This window comes from Pseudorasbora parva, chromosome 16, assembly GCF_024679245.1.
Source record: "Pseudorasbora parva isolate DD20220531a chromosome 16, ASM2467924v1, whole genome shotgun sequence".
Taxonomy (NCBI): domain Eukaryota; kingdom Metazoa; phylum Chordata; class Actinopteri; order Cypriniformes; family Gobionidae; genus Pseudorasbora; species Pseudorasbora parva.
The window spans coordinates 33473866-33487738 of record NC_090187.1 but is presented as its reverse complement, the minus strand read 5'-3'; the positions used below and the strand labels follow the sequence as shown (position 1 = coordinate 33487738).

Genomic DNA, 13873 nt, shown 5'->3' with positions numbered 1-13873 from the left:
GCTTATTTAACCAGTGAAAACTAGGTTTATATAAGTCATTTCAAGTATATTGTAAAGTAATATATATTTTTGTAAATTCAAATTCAAAGATATTTTAAACATGCAAGAATTCTGACACATATCAGTGTATCGCATTTTCCTAGGAAACTTTATTTTATGGAAAATGTTATTTTAATAGCACTGTACAGATTAGGGAATTATAAATCAAAGTATTCATAATAAATAATGGGAGAGGTTATGTGTTTTAACCAACATGCAGTTGTTTTACAGATTGCCACTGGCAGCTTATGTCTACTACTCACAGAATTAAATCACATGTTGATAAAACCACCATAGTCTCAGTGTCACAGCTAACCTGTACTTCTACAGTGGACAATACCTAGAAATAGACACCATGGTCTTTTAACCTCACATGAATTTTACATACCGGTAACTGTTTAATGTAACTATGTACATTCTGCTGTATGTAAGGAATTCTTTGAAATTCGACATTTCCCTCATAATTATTTTTGCAAACAGTTGTAACTGATGTTTTGATACAATAAACTTTCATTCAAAAGTGAGCACTTTTTGAGCATTCTTTTTCATTTTCAATAAATTGTCAATAAACAATGCACTAAGTATGTAAACAAATGCACTAAGATACTATCAAGCCACCATTTCCATATGGTTGCAAATCTAGATTACTGTGCTGATCAGTCGAGTCTCTGATATCTGGGCATAAGTTATACTTTCTTCGGTACATTAGTGATGATAGGTTTGGGTCGGGTTTTAAAGATGAGCTTTTTTTTGATGAGGGCGGAGACTGTGTAAGATGTTGGTTTCTCTTGGTTGGTTTCCATAGTTTCTTCTCCATCCTGAGGGAGTCCAGAGTGTTTCATTAGAACAGCAAAGGGCTTCTCTAGTTTGACCTGTTTTCCATAGAGGATGTGATGTCCGACTATAAGGACTGGTACTCCCTTGAAGAGAGGACAAATCAAGAAGTTACCATAGGTAAAAAGGGTGTAAAAACTGGTTTTATAAATTTGTCTGTTGTCGTATTCACTCAAATCAGTCTTTGAAATAGTACAGAATAAATGAATAAAAACGTACAAATATATATAATTTCTTACGGTTTCATTTGATTTGGGGCTAAAATATGCCCAGTTAGAGAAAGACAAACCTCCTTAGTGTAGTGCAGGTCCCCCATCAGATTTCCTGCTAGTCCAGTATTCTGTCTGGACACAATTTCGCCCTGCAGCTCCACCAGCATCCATTCTACTGGCCCTTCACCAGCATTACTGCAGAACACACAGAAAAACATTTCCAACAAGCACTTTTAGATCATTATGTGTAAAAACGTGCCTTTCACACCAACCTTGAGATGACTATTTGAACCATTCTTTATCAGATTCCTCGGTGTCGGGATTAAAGTTAACAATTCCCACAATTCTTCCTGTTTGGTCTACCTTCTCATCTGAAACGTTGTCAAAACAAATGACTGTATACTTGAATTTACAAATATACTTACTACATAAGTACCGGTAAATGCACTCACTTTCACGTCCGTAGTTTTGGCAGAATCTACTGACCTAAGTTCCCGCCAGATGTAACTAAGACATTTTATTTCAAAATAAAAGTCCCATTGAAGTGTTAACCACTAGAGGGCAGTCGATGTTCGTTTGAATTGCTCACAAGCCTCTCTTTGGCTTAGATCTTTCTTTCTTGGTCTGGTCTGTTCCTCAGAAATATTTAATAGCAAGATCAAATAAGATACATTAAAAATATTACATAGATGTTACCCCTGTAATAGTGTACTCAATAAGTATATCTAAAACACTGAAAATAAATGCACTTTCTGTGATGTTGAAGAGACTAATTTTGTACAAGCTTTTTGGAACGAGTTATGTAGGCCTACCTATCTCTCAAATGCCAGAATATGTATTAACACCTTTAATATTATTTTTCTTTACACAATTCAAAATCCCATATTCAGTTGGCCTACATTGTTAATCTGTTTATAATACTACTTTTTGTATTTACAAATGCATTTTTAGGTAAGATTCCGCTACTGTCTATTTTTCTAGTAGACTAGAATTAATATGTTTTGTCTTTGATGGGCAAAAATGCATAACAAAATAAAAATCTTTGAAAGTCAAAGATTGCTTTCAATGTTTAATATAATTTAATATATTTTTATTTTCTTCCTTTTGACACTTCTATTTTCTTTGTATTATTTTAGTGAGCTATATCTTTGTTTTTGTTTTTATTGTTCCTGTTGTATGTACTTGTATTTTTTCATTATAATTATAATTAATAATAATAATAATAATAATAATAATAATAATAATAATAATAATAATAATAATAATAATAATAAATGTCTGACTTTCTTCAGTTTTATTATTTATTTATTTTACATTATATTCATGCCAAAACGAACTCACATTTAATTGTACCCACAAGTAGCCTATAGAACAACAAAACAACAAAACAACAACAACAACAACAACAACAACAATAATAATAATAATAATAATAATAATAATAATAATAATAATAATAATAATAATAATAATAATAATAATAATAATAATAATTAATAACCAAAAGCCAGAGCAATTTTTATATATATATATATATATTAGATTAAGCATTTGGAGTATTTTTTTTCTCTATATAGATTGTTCTCGGATCAGGAGATTGACAATTCATTATTTTCTTTAAAGAAAAAGTCGAAAAAGATAACTGGTGTTATAGTTATATAACGGATTTGTAAGATGTATATGTATTCGATTAGTATGTATATGGGTGTATAAACATCTTGTAACTTGAAATGTCATTAAAATAAAACGTCAGTGCGCGTGCGCAACGTTGGCCATGCGGAAAATGACTCGTCAGTGTTGTTGTGGATCGCTGACAGGCACGTGAGCGGTGCTACGTCGTCTATTTAGCAGTCGACATGGCGGCCACAACTCCTCCCAAGGTACTGAGCATGCTGCTTTATAAGCCTATACACGGTCAAAACGACAAATAGCTTTATTTTACCAATGATTTCCGTGGGTTGTGGTGTAGATTTTCAGTTTGACTTGCTTTTTGAACTGTCGGTGCTGGGAAATAGACGTTACACTGGTCTGGGAAACTGCTGTTTAGCAACAGTTAGCCTGGTTGCTAGCAGCCAAACACACTGACATACAGCTGATCAAACTGCATAAACCACGGACGTTAGAAGTAGCGTTTCGGTTGCCAATAGCACCACCACAGCAATATCGATCGTATTCGGGCGTCTGGACTCTAAAAGCAAATTACCAGAGTTGTGTTTGTACTTTAACTGGTGTTGAGTCATGAGCTGGCAGGTTTATCAAGATGTTTTGAGCTAGAGCACTGACTGTTTATCTAATGAGTCCGCTGAATTCAGCCCATAAGGAAACTAGCTTTAAATATGAATTTTATTTTCTATTTTTAAACTCTTTAATGGTTCTACATTATCTAATTTTCGTGTGTATCGTTTTCTCGTGTCTGTTACACATGCATGAGCAAATACCTTGGGCCACCATTATGTTTTGATGGTTGAGTGGCAATAAATACACTTACAGCTACCTACCACTACCACACAAATTCAGTATGAGAATATAGGAGAGATGAGCATTGCACATAGTTCCATAGTTTATTCCAAAGTTGTTTTCCGAGTGTAATTTTTATTTATAAAGAGCCTTTCTCAAGCTCAAGGTCACTCTGCAAGAAAATAACATACACAGCATCAAACATAGCATTATTATAGTACATAGATATACATACACACACAAATATACAGTAACTAAACAGCAGAATGAGAACACTAAACAGAGAAGGGTTGGAAATACTGTAAGAAAAGATACGTTTTTAGTTGTGATTTAAATGAGGAAATAGCAGCAATGTCACAAAGAGAAAAAGTCAGAGTGTACCAGAGTTTCAGACCCACAGCACTGAATGATGGTAAAAAATGAGCTACAGAAAGCAGTTTTAAAGTCAGATGACCGGAGAGAGTGGGTAGGAGAATTATAGTGCACTGCAGAAGTTCAAATAAATAATGGGGAGCAAGTCCATGGAGACATTTGGAGAATTTTATTCAGATTGCGGACAGAAACAGGTAGTCTTTGTCATTTATTGTTTGGTAGTCTGCAAGAAAGTGGTTTGTGTCTTATGACAGGAGCTGTCAGTTCCTTCAGTTCAGGCCTCAGGCTGCAGAGAGCTAGTCAACTTAGTGTTGCCTTTAAAGGCACAGGGAGCAGAGTACCAAAACAGGATCTTGATAGTTTTTTATTGCCTGTTTAGATAGCATGATGTGTTTAGCTTTGGTTTGTTAATACATGTTTCTTTGTGTTTGCAGGTGGTGTTTGAACATGAGGGAGTCTTCATTCACTCATCTCCAGATGAATCTGAGGATCAGGATTTAATATCTGGGTTCCTCAGGATTGTTGAAAAGGTAAGGAGGTTGTCAGTCATTATATTATTTATAATTCATGAGCAAGGACTATGCCACAACCATGAATTTTGGAGAATTATTTATTGAAGAAGTTAGGGATGAAAAGGGAGAGGATGAAGAGGAAGGGAGAAAGTGATGGTAGTCAGGCTGATCTGGGCATATAGTGTGTTGGCAAGAGACTCCGGTGCATCTTCTTAGTTAAATGTAGGTTGATTAGGACCCCTTGATACAACCTGGAAGGGAAGAGAACAGGGGATGGTAAAGAATGATAGTTGAATGGATGAGAGAGGAAGGGGAAGGGAGGGTTCGAGAGAACGAGACAAACAGCACTGTAAGGCGGCCAGATATAAGAAGGTTTTGAGAAGTCAGGTGAAGGTTGAGGGTGTGGCCCCGCTCCCGAACCTCAGTTAACTCCATTAAACGAGTGTGTTTTTTAGGATTGTTATGATTCCTTTCAGTTTTACCTGAACTGGGTCAACGTGACATACATAAGATGTTATACCACATTCTTGGACAGTTCAAAAAGCATAGGGTAATTTAAAAAAAATGTATTTTTAAAAGAAGACTTATGCTTACCAAGGCTGCATTTATTTAATAAATCAAGCAGTAATATTGTGAAATATAATTATTGTTTTAAATAACTTTTATTTTAATTATTTTTTTATCAGAATTTTACTTAAGTCTTTAGGGTAACACAATCCTTTAGAAATCATTCTAATATGCTGATTTGGTTCTCAGGAAACATTTCTTATTATCAATGTTGAAAATAATATTATTGAAGAAACCATGATACATGATTTTTGGATGTACAAAGTTTTTTACAAAGCATTTATTTTGAAATTTTGTTCAATTGAACGCATCCTTGCAGAGTAAAAGTATTAATATCTTTCAAATTAAATCACACTTATTCCATACTTTTCAATGGTATATATATATATATATATATATATATATATATATATATATATATATATATATATATATATGTTGTGTGTGTGTGTGTGTGTGTGTGTGTGTGTGTGTGTGTGTGTGTGTGTGTGTGTGTGTGTGTGTGTGTGTGTGTACCTGAGAACTACCTGCTTTTGAAATGTCATCAATATCTATAAAACGTTAACGTAAAGACAATAAAACGTTGATCACAACAACAAAAAATCACAGCCATCTGACAATCTCCCCAATATCTTTTTTTTCCTTCTTTAACTGTAGGATGGTGAAACCCTTGTGGAATATAAACCCCTGGATGATTCAGATCCCTCAAGCATCCTGTGTGCCTGCAAGGTTTGTTACCCTTTTCATCTGTGAGAGTTTGCATATGTGTTAAAAATCCCTCTTATGTGCTGTGCACTAGTATTTTATGATTCTCAATAGTTTTCTGAATTAGGATGAATAACCTGATTGTATAATTGTGTAAAGGACTCCAGCTCAGTGGTGGAATGGACTCAGAGTTCTGAAGACAACCCTCATCGTCCTGTCGACCATCAGCTGAGCTATGAAACAGAGTGGGACATGATCAATGCTGTCTCATTCCGGAGAAAAGCACACTCACATGGGGATGGTAAAACAATTAAGTCAAATGTGGCTGAAAAGCCTCTTTTGTGTCCAATTGTTATCACAGTGTATTTTTTCCAGTACCTAACTGAAAATGTCAGCAAGCTAACTTGTGCATCAGCCAATAAATTGTGTCTATGGTCCATTTATTTTCCGAAACCAGAAGAATCTGTTACAGTAACCAAGCCTATTCTTTTGTTGTCACAGGTGGATCAAACCACACAAATGACCGGAACAAGTGGACCTTCTCTTTTAATGTGTGTGACCTCAGGTCTATCACAGTCAAATGTGAGGGCTGGTCATACATAATTTTCCGCTTGAAGGATGGCACATCACTGCCAGCTATTCATTTCCACCAGGGAGGGAGCACAGAATTCCTGGATAGCCTGAGGAAATCAGTTCAGATCAACGAGTAAGAGCGGTGTGGGATGATTTTATTTAGATGGGTCAACCTTAATCCTAGCCTCAGCTGTAAGCAAATATTGTGAAATACCTTATTGAAATATTATTCTGTTTGTGCAAGATATAAATAATTTTTTTGATAAAAAAAAGAGAAAGAATATTACTCCGATGCTTTTTTTAAAAATACAGCATTAGACCAGTAGAGTGTAGTCATGAGTTATAGACTTTTATAAATGGTTTTGAATTCATTATATAAGCAGTGCTGCACAGAACCTGCACTCTTATTTAATAATTTCTCTGCAAGTATTGTCTTGTAGGGTATGATCCATTGAAAATATTCTTAAATCCATTAAACTAATACTATTCTCTTATTAAAGCTGGAAATGTGATAAAATATATTAAAATACATTAGAAATTTTATATTTTAATGAATATAATATATATTTGATTGATTAAAAATATTTTTATGCATAATATATCATTAAATCATTTTTAAATATATAGCATTTTATCAAATCAAATCAAAAATCAAATTTTAAATTGATTAAATCAGTTACCTATTGTTTTTTTGTTAAGAGTTTTTTTTTATACCCCATTGTAAATGGCTTACTTCTGGTGAAGCTACAGTCCCAAAGAGCATACTATGCACTATGTACTCAACTGGCTAGACTTTATTGTATGACTCAACATTTCACAACATATTCAACTCGACATTATTACTCAACAATATTGATGAAGCAGCAATATTTTTGCTGGTATACCTTAAAGCATGCATTCGTAAATTTTGTTAATTTAACATGTTCAAAGCAATAATTAATTTTAATGGTTAATGTTCAAATAAGTAAGCAAGTGACAAATATCAGTATTAGAATTGGCCAGTAGTTGTTTGTTAAAATCGGTATCGGCCAAAAAATCCCATTGGTGCATCCCTAATTTATATAAAAAGTGCAATATGATAGGGCACAAGTGTGCAAATTGGGCTGCAGCTTAATTCTTCTTCGTTTCTGAAAACATTAGCATATTGGCTTTTACATAATTGTGTGTAGCATCATATCTCTTCCTCTAAATGAATATGGCTTAATATTTTCATTCTTCTTCTTATCTTAAATGTAAACCTTGACCTTTTAATGCACTAAATACCACAGGCATTTCACAATCAAAATTATTCATCCAAACACTTCCTCCTTTGAAACAGAACACATCAAAATGTAACTCAATCTGCATGCAAACGAGATCTCAGCACCTTTGAGGAAGTCTTGCATGTGTTCTGTGGCAAGAGGCCGTGGGCGTGATTCATGTAAGGTCGAACAGCAGCTGTTCTTTTAGAGTTAAGGCTTTATGAAAGGGACAGGAAGACACTCCTCTCCCCTGCGTTAAATATCACACCAGATTAAATCCTCCCGTAAGCATGCTCAGTTCAGCGCCGCCGAGGAAAAGATAGCTGTTATTAAAGTTCTTATCTTAGACTCCATAATGAAACATAGGCTAGGCTTTGTTGGCTCAGCTTCTCCCGTCATTCAAACCACAGATCGATATGGCCAGTGATGTCATATGTTTACAAGTCGAATACTTGTTGTTATGTATACTGTTAAAATTATTATTTCTTTTTACTATTTTTGTCTTATATATTTCTAGATGTTTCTTTGTTTATATGCTTCTCCCATATCCAGATACACTTACATACACATATATAAATATATGTATACATACAGGATTTATCAGAATAGACTTGTAATGTTGCCTGTTGATATGTATTTTTGCCTTTGGTTATTTTGTATTTGTCACGTTTAATCTTTGTTTGTATCATACAAATACATTGAATCTTAATATCATTGTCTCTGTCTTTCTAAGGAGTCCAGATGATGAAAGTATCTTGATTGTCAACTCTTACAGCAAAGCCTTCTCGCAGTCCTTTGAGAATCTTCTGGATGATACAAACTTTGGCTTTGTTCAGGTATGTGGTTTATACTCTAGCCATCCATGACTTGATCTTTAATATAAAAATATTCATGTATGTGATAGATTAAAAGTAGTCTTTCACAATATTTTCACCCTTCAAACAGAAATTCAAGAAAGATCCTTATACAACAACGCTGGGTGGCTTCTCCAAAGTCACTAACTACCTCTTTGACGCATTTCGGGCGCCTGAATTAGAGTGTCAGCAGCGGCCTGCTGAGGAGGTGGCAGATCTGTTGGGAGAACTCATTCCCGGACTAGAGATTAACCAGCAGGAAGAGCCTGGATTTGAAGTCATCACCAGAGTGAGTGCAGATCTAATTTCAGCTTTAACTTTGACTTGGTTGAGTCTGGATACAGACAGCCGACATGAGGCATCCTGTACACAGGTATTGTTATGTAAAGTGTGTGTGTGTGTTCCAGCTTGATCTGGGGCCGAGGCCAGAGGTGCAAAGGAAGGGGCCGGTAACAATGGAAGAATGGGAAAAGTACCAGGACTTAGAGGGAAGAATAACCAATGTACCTCACATAAAGGATGTCATATTTAAAGGGGTATGATATTACTTTGTTTGAGCTCGTTAATGTAATTTCTGATCCAATGAATATCCTGTCTGTTACTTATGTCTTTTCTTTGCTTGTGGTTTCATCACCTTCTCTTTGCTCTTGTAACATTTTTGGTAGATTGCATTTAGGTCATGAATTAATTAAGTTTTACCAATTTGCTTTTGTTCTGCATCATACTGGAAGTCAATTACACTTCTGTTTAAAAGTTTGGGATCTGTTAGATTTTTATAGCTGAAGTCAGTAACTTTTTTTGGGCAAGTACATAACCAGCCAGTGTTCAGAACTATCTCCTTACCTTAGACTGATTCACAATGGTAAGCTTGTAATAATGTATTATAATTTGTGTGGTACTGGGAGCTTTCCGTGGAGTTTTGTTCTGAGTTGATCAGAACAAAAGGGGCAGACATGTAACTGACATGTTGTTCAGATGACATTTTCTGGTGAATTCTTATTTTGGTCATACTTCCAAGACGTAGAATCTTTGATTTCAAGATAAAGTATCCAAACTGGTGCGGTGACTGACAACCACACATACTCCTCAAAACAATTTGATTCATCCACGCTTAGGAGCCGTGTCGATGCACAACCTATATAAAGATGATTATTCTGCAAATAGAATGTTTCAAACAGAGATGGCGACAAAGAGGCAAAAGTTATGGACTGCAGCTTTAAAATATTTTTGAAAGACGTTTCTTATATTTACCGAGGCTGATTTATTTGATGAAAAATTATTTTGTAAAATATTGTTATAATTTAAAATCATTGTTTCTATATATTTTAAAAAAAATCTGTTATAAAAAATATTAGGTAGCATATTTTTTCAGGATTCTTTGATAATGCAAAGTTAAACACAAAATTGTATATGTTCAATTTCAGCAACTTGATTTGGAAATGAACTGAGTCTGAGACCAGCTCTTGCAGTGTATCATTTTTCCTGAGACCTCTTGTCCAACTTCTTTCACTTAGAACTGATAAGAGCTGTTTAGACTTGTTTATAGACCTATTTATAAATGTTTCAGAAGATGCGAGTCATCAAGGCTGCTTTTGTTTTGATCTCAACAGGGCCTTTGTCACGCAGTGAGGAAGGAGGCTTGGAAGTTTTTGCTGGGCTATTTTCCATGGAACAGCACTCATGAAGAAAGGAAGCTCCTGCAAAAGAATAAAACGTAAGCAGAGTTTCCCTCAGAGAATCGGCAGCATTCGATTAAAGCTCTTTTTCCATTAGATAAAGCATACATAAGATCATGTGTTCTCTCATCAGTGATGAATACTTCAGAATGAAGCTCCAGTGGAAGTCAGTAAGCGAGGAGCAGGAAAGGAGAAACTCGAGGTTACGAGATTACAGGAGCCTGATTGGTATGTCTTTATTTACATTGCTACTTTTATTCTTTATATTTATATATATATTAAAAAAGGTGCATGGGAATATATTTTGATAACACACACACACACACACACACACACACACACACACACACACACATATATATATATATGTGTGTGTGTGTTATCAAAATATATTCCCATGCACCTTTTTTTACCTGGGTGAAGCTAAGTTTGTGGGTGTTAAATCTTTTTAGAAAAAGATGTGAATCGAACCGACCGCAATAACAAGTTTTACGAAGGACTGGACAACCCTGGCTTGATTTTACTACATGACATCCTGATGACGTACTGCATGTACGACTTTGACTTAGGCAAGTGATTACATGTGTTGTGAATATTTGTTCAGTGCAACTTCTCTAAATAAAAATATAAACTATTGTTGTGTATACTCCATGTTTTTACAAATAACCTGAATGCTTTAGTGTATGTCAGTGTGATTTTAAAGGGATAGTTCCACCCAAATTGAAAATTCTATCATCATTTACTTACCCTCAAGTTTTTCCAGACCTGTATTAATTTTGTTCATCTGCTGAACACAAAAGAAGATATTTAAAAAAAAAATTACAGTAACCAATCATTTCTCCCATACTATGGAAGTTAATGGGGCCCATCAACAATTTGGTTACCCATATTCTTCCAAATATCTTCTTTTGTGTTCAGAAGAAGTAAATACACTCATACAGGTTTGGAACAACTTGAGGGTGAGTAAATGATGACAGAATTTTCATTTTTGGGTAAGCTATCCCTTTAATTGCACATTTTAATTTCAGTACTTTTAAGTACTTTAATTTAAGTACTTTACAATGGAGCATTGCTTGTATTTACCCCGTTTGATGTTCCTGTGCAGGGTACGTGCAGGGCATGAGTGACCTGCTCTCTCCCATCCTTTTTGTGATGGAGAATGAAGTGGATGCCTTCTGGTGCTTTGTTTCCTTCATGGATGAAATGGTAATGCAGTCTGTTTGTTACAGCACATCTCTCTTTAGCACTCTTGGATTTGTTGTGTATGAGAAGATTATGCTGCATCATTAAAGCATGATTCTGTCCTCACGCTATCGCTGTTGTGGGCAGGCACTTTAAATGGACTAAATTAGTCATCCTACAAATGGTTTACTTGTAGTTGTCTGCATATTAAGCCAATATTGAAGAAGTGTTTTATTGTATTTTAATTGGGACCTGTTATGCCCTTTTTTAAAGTCTTACTTTTCTAGAAAATGTTTTTATGTTTGAATGGTCATAGACCTTTTTTATTTTTACATTGTTTCAGCACCTCTCTTACTAGTCTGTCAGTAATGTTCTGTGTGTTTCCCATAAAATGATGTAACTCGCTGATTAACTACCACTGTATGATGAATCGTTGGAGAAACTAACCAACTAACCACCACTGATCCCCGAAACCGTAGTAACATAGTCCCGTCTAAGTTCAAAATGTTAAAATGCATTGTAGGACCCCTTTAAGTAATTTTTAAAAAAATGTGTATGTTTGTTACAGCATGAAAACTTTGAAGAGCAGATGCAAGGGATGAAGACCCAACTGATTCAGCTCAGCACATTGCTTCGGCTGCTAGACCTGGCCTTCTGGAACTACCTAGGTAAGATACTCAGAAAAAGACATTAGAAGTTGTGTTTTTCTTTAATGTTGACTTCACAGGATTTTGTGACCATCAGTAGGCATAGTGTTTACTTCTGTGTTTATGTGTTTTCACAGAGGCACAGGATTCTGGGTACTTATATTTCTGTTTTCGCTGGTTATTGATTCGATTCAAGAGAGAGCTACATTTTCAGGACGTCCTTCGCCTTTGGGAGGTTTGTGATAACTTATCTTTTTTTTCCCATCAGTCCATTTCTTTGTTTCTCAGTACATTGCAGCTACTGTCTGTTATAATTGATTATACTTATTATGAGTTATATTGGCATTTGATTTAATATTTTATTTAATTTATATTTTCCCGTTCAGGTTATGTGGACCAGACTGCCTTGCCAAAACTTTCACCTTTTGGTGTGCTGTGCTATTTTAGACTCAGAGAAGCAAAAAATAATGGACAGAAAATATGGATTCAATGAAATCCTGAAGGTTAGCATTAGATTTATTTCTTTAAAAAAAATTACTAATTCATATTTAAATGGAATATTTTTATTCAAAAAATACATTAAATTGATCAAAATTTACAATAAAGACTAAAAAAGTTTTAATAAATGCTGCAAATGATTTTAAACTTTCTATTCAGAACAATGGTTTTCAATTCATTGATCATAATAAGAAATGTTTCTTAAGCTCCTTTAACTTTTGAATATTATTATATGTATCTATATATTGTAATGTACATAAATTAGGTTGTGACAAAAAAAATTGTTTTATGTTTTCTTCACAGCATATAAATGAACTCTCCATGAAACTGGACATTGAAGAAATCCTTGGCAAATCTGAATCTATCTGTATGCAGATAAAGAATTGTAAGGTATGTCATATACATGATTGCAGATAGTAAGGTATTTGATGTCATTTTTTACACACACACACACACACATATAAATAAATAAAAATGTTTTCCTGGTAATACAAGTTTTGAATGTCTTCTGATTCCCTCTAAGGACTTGCCCCATTCAGTGAGCGAGATTCTGGGTCTCAACACAGTCACTGAACCCTCTGCAGCATTAGAAACCAGTGAATATGGAATACTCGAGTCACCTCAAACCTCACCAAGATTCTCACACAGACAAGATCACGTCGTCTCCAACGGCCACAGCCATCTAAAAGAAACGACACACAACGGCTGCAAAGTAGCCATCATTTCCTAGTGTACAGCACTACATGGTGTATAGTACAGATTTTATAGCCCCTGTATTCCAGCAAGATGAACAGTATTGGGTGTCATGTAGATATTTGCTACCAAATGCCACATTGTAAAAGAAAAAGAAAAAATCCCAGAGAAAATATATGAATGTAAAACTAGGATCGAAAAGGATCCTAAAGCATTATTTTTGTAATATCTTGTACCATAATGTCTTTCATTGAAATAATCATTCCTTCTCACTGTATAGAGAGTTTTCATAATGTGGGGGTATCCATTGTTAAATATTATATATATTTTTTGTTCTTATCGGTTTGCCCTTTTCCTAAATAATTCAGATTCAAATTAAAATCTGTCTTCCTTCCATTAGTCTGAGAATTATATTTAAGATTTGTTTCTTTTTTCTATATATATCTTTTTTTTTTTTTTTTTTTGCAGTGGTGGAACACAATATTTATAAATAACACTTAACCCAAAATTTATCATACATGTTCATTACACCTTCGGTTTTCTATGTCTTTGTCCAATGAAGAGCCATTTTGGGTTATGCAATATTACATTAGTTAATGTGTTACATAACTTGAGATTCAATTAGGTAATAGTACTTTGTAATTAGGTGATCACCTTAGATAAAATTTGCAAAGACAAAAACAAAATGATTTACCTGTCTTAGTGATAGTAAAGGAGAAAATTGGCTTGGCTACATAACCTACAGGCAATAGTTTCAACTCCCACCTGTGGCTTGAGATTACTCAAAGTCGGTAGCTTTGGTTCAGTCGGC

The 13873-nt window shown here is 34.5% G+C and overlaps 2 protein-coding genes across 3 annotated transcripts; one reads left to right on the top strand and one right to left on the bottom strand.

Moving 5' to 3' along the window:
• Nucleotides 1-126: 126 nt before the first annotated feature.
• Nucleotides 127-1597, bottom strand: chtf8 (CTF8, chromosome transmission fidelity factor 8 homolog (S. cerevisiae)). 2 transcript variants are annotated; one of them, XM_067420391.1, is made up of 4 exons: nt 1511-1558; nt 1358-1456; nt 1163-1280; nt 127-959 (listed from the first exon to the last, which is right to left on the bottom strand). In XM_067420391.1, exons 2-4 carry the CDS (start codon nt 1378-1380, stop codon nt 726-728), a joined length of 375 nt encoding a protein of 124 aa, XP_067276492.1. In that variant the 5' UTR covers nt 1381-1456; nt 1511-1558; the 3' UTR covers nt 127-725. The 2 variants fall into 2 exon arrangements, with proteins under 2 accessions (XP_067276492.1, XP_067276491.1); XM_067420390.1 differs by having other exon boundaries at nt 129-959; nt 1538-1597.
• Nucleotides 1598-2870: 1273 nt separating this feature from the next.
• tbc1d15 (TBC1 domain family, member 15) lies at nt 2871-13456 on the top strand. Its single transcript, XM_067419747.1, has 17 exons — nt 2871-2965; nt 4349-4444; nt 5651-5722; nt 5858-5999; nt 6200-6404; nt 8246-8348; nt 8458-8655; nt 8774-8902; nt 9977-10080; nt 10176-10270; nt 10495-10611; nt 11148-11248; nt 11793-11892; nt 12009-12106; nt 12258-12374; nt 12673-12759; nt 12893-13456. Exons 1-17 carry the CDS (start codon nt 2942-2944, stop codon nt 13097-13099), a joined length of 1995 nt encoding a protein of 664 aa, XP_067275848.1. The 5' UTR covers nt 2871-2941; the 3' UTR covers nt 13100-13456.
• The last annotated feature ends 417 nt before the right edge of the window (nt 13457-13873 follow it).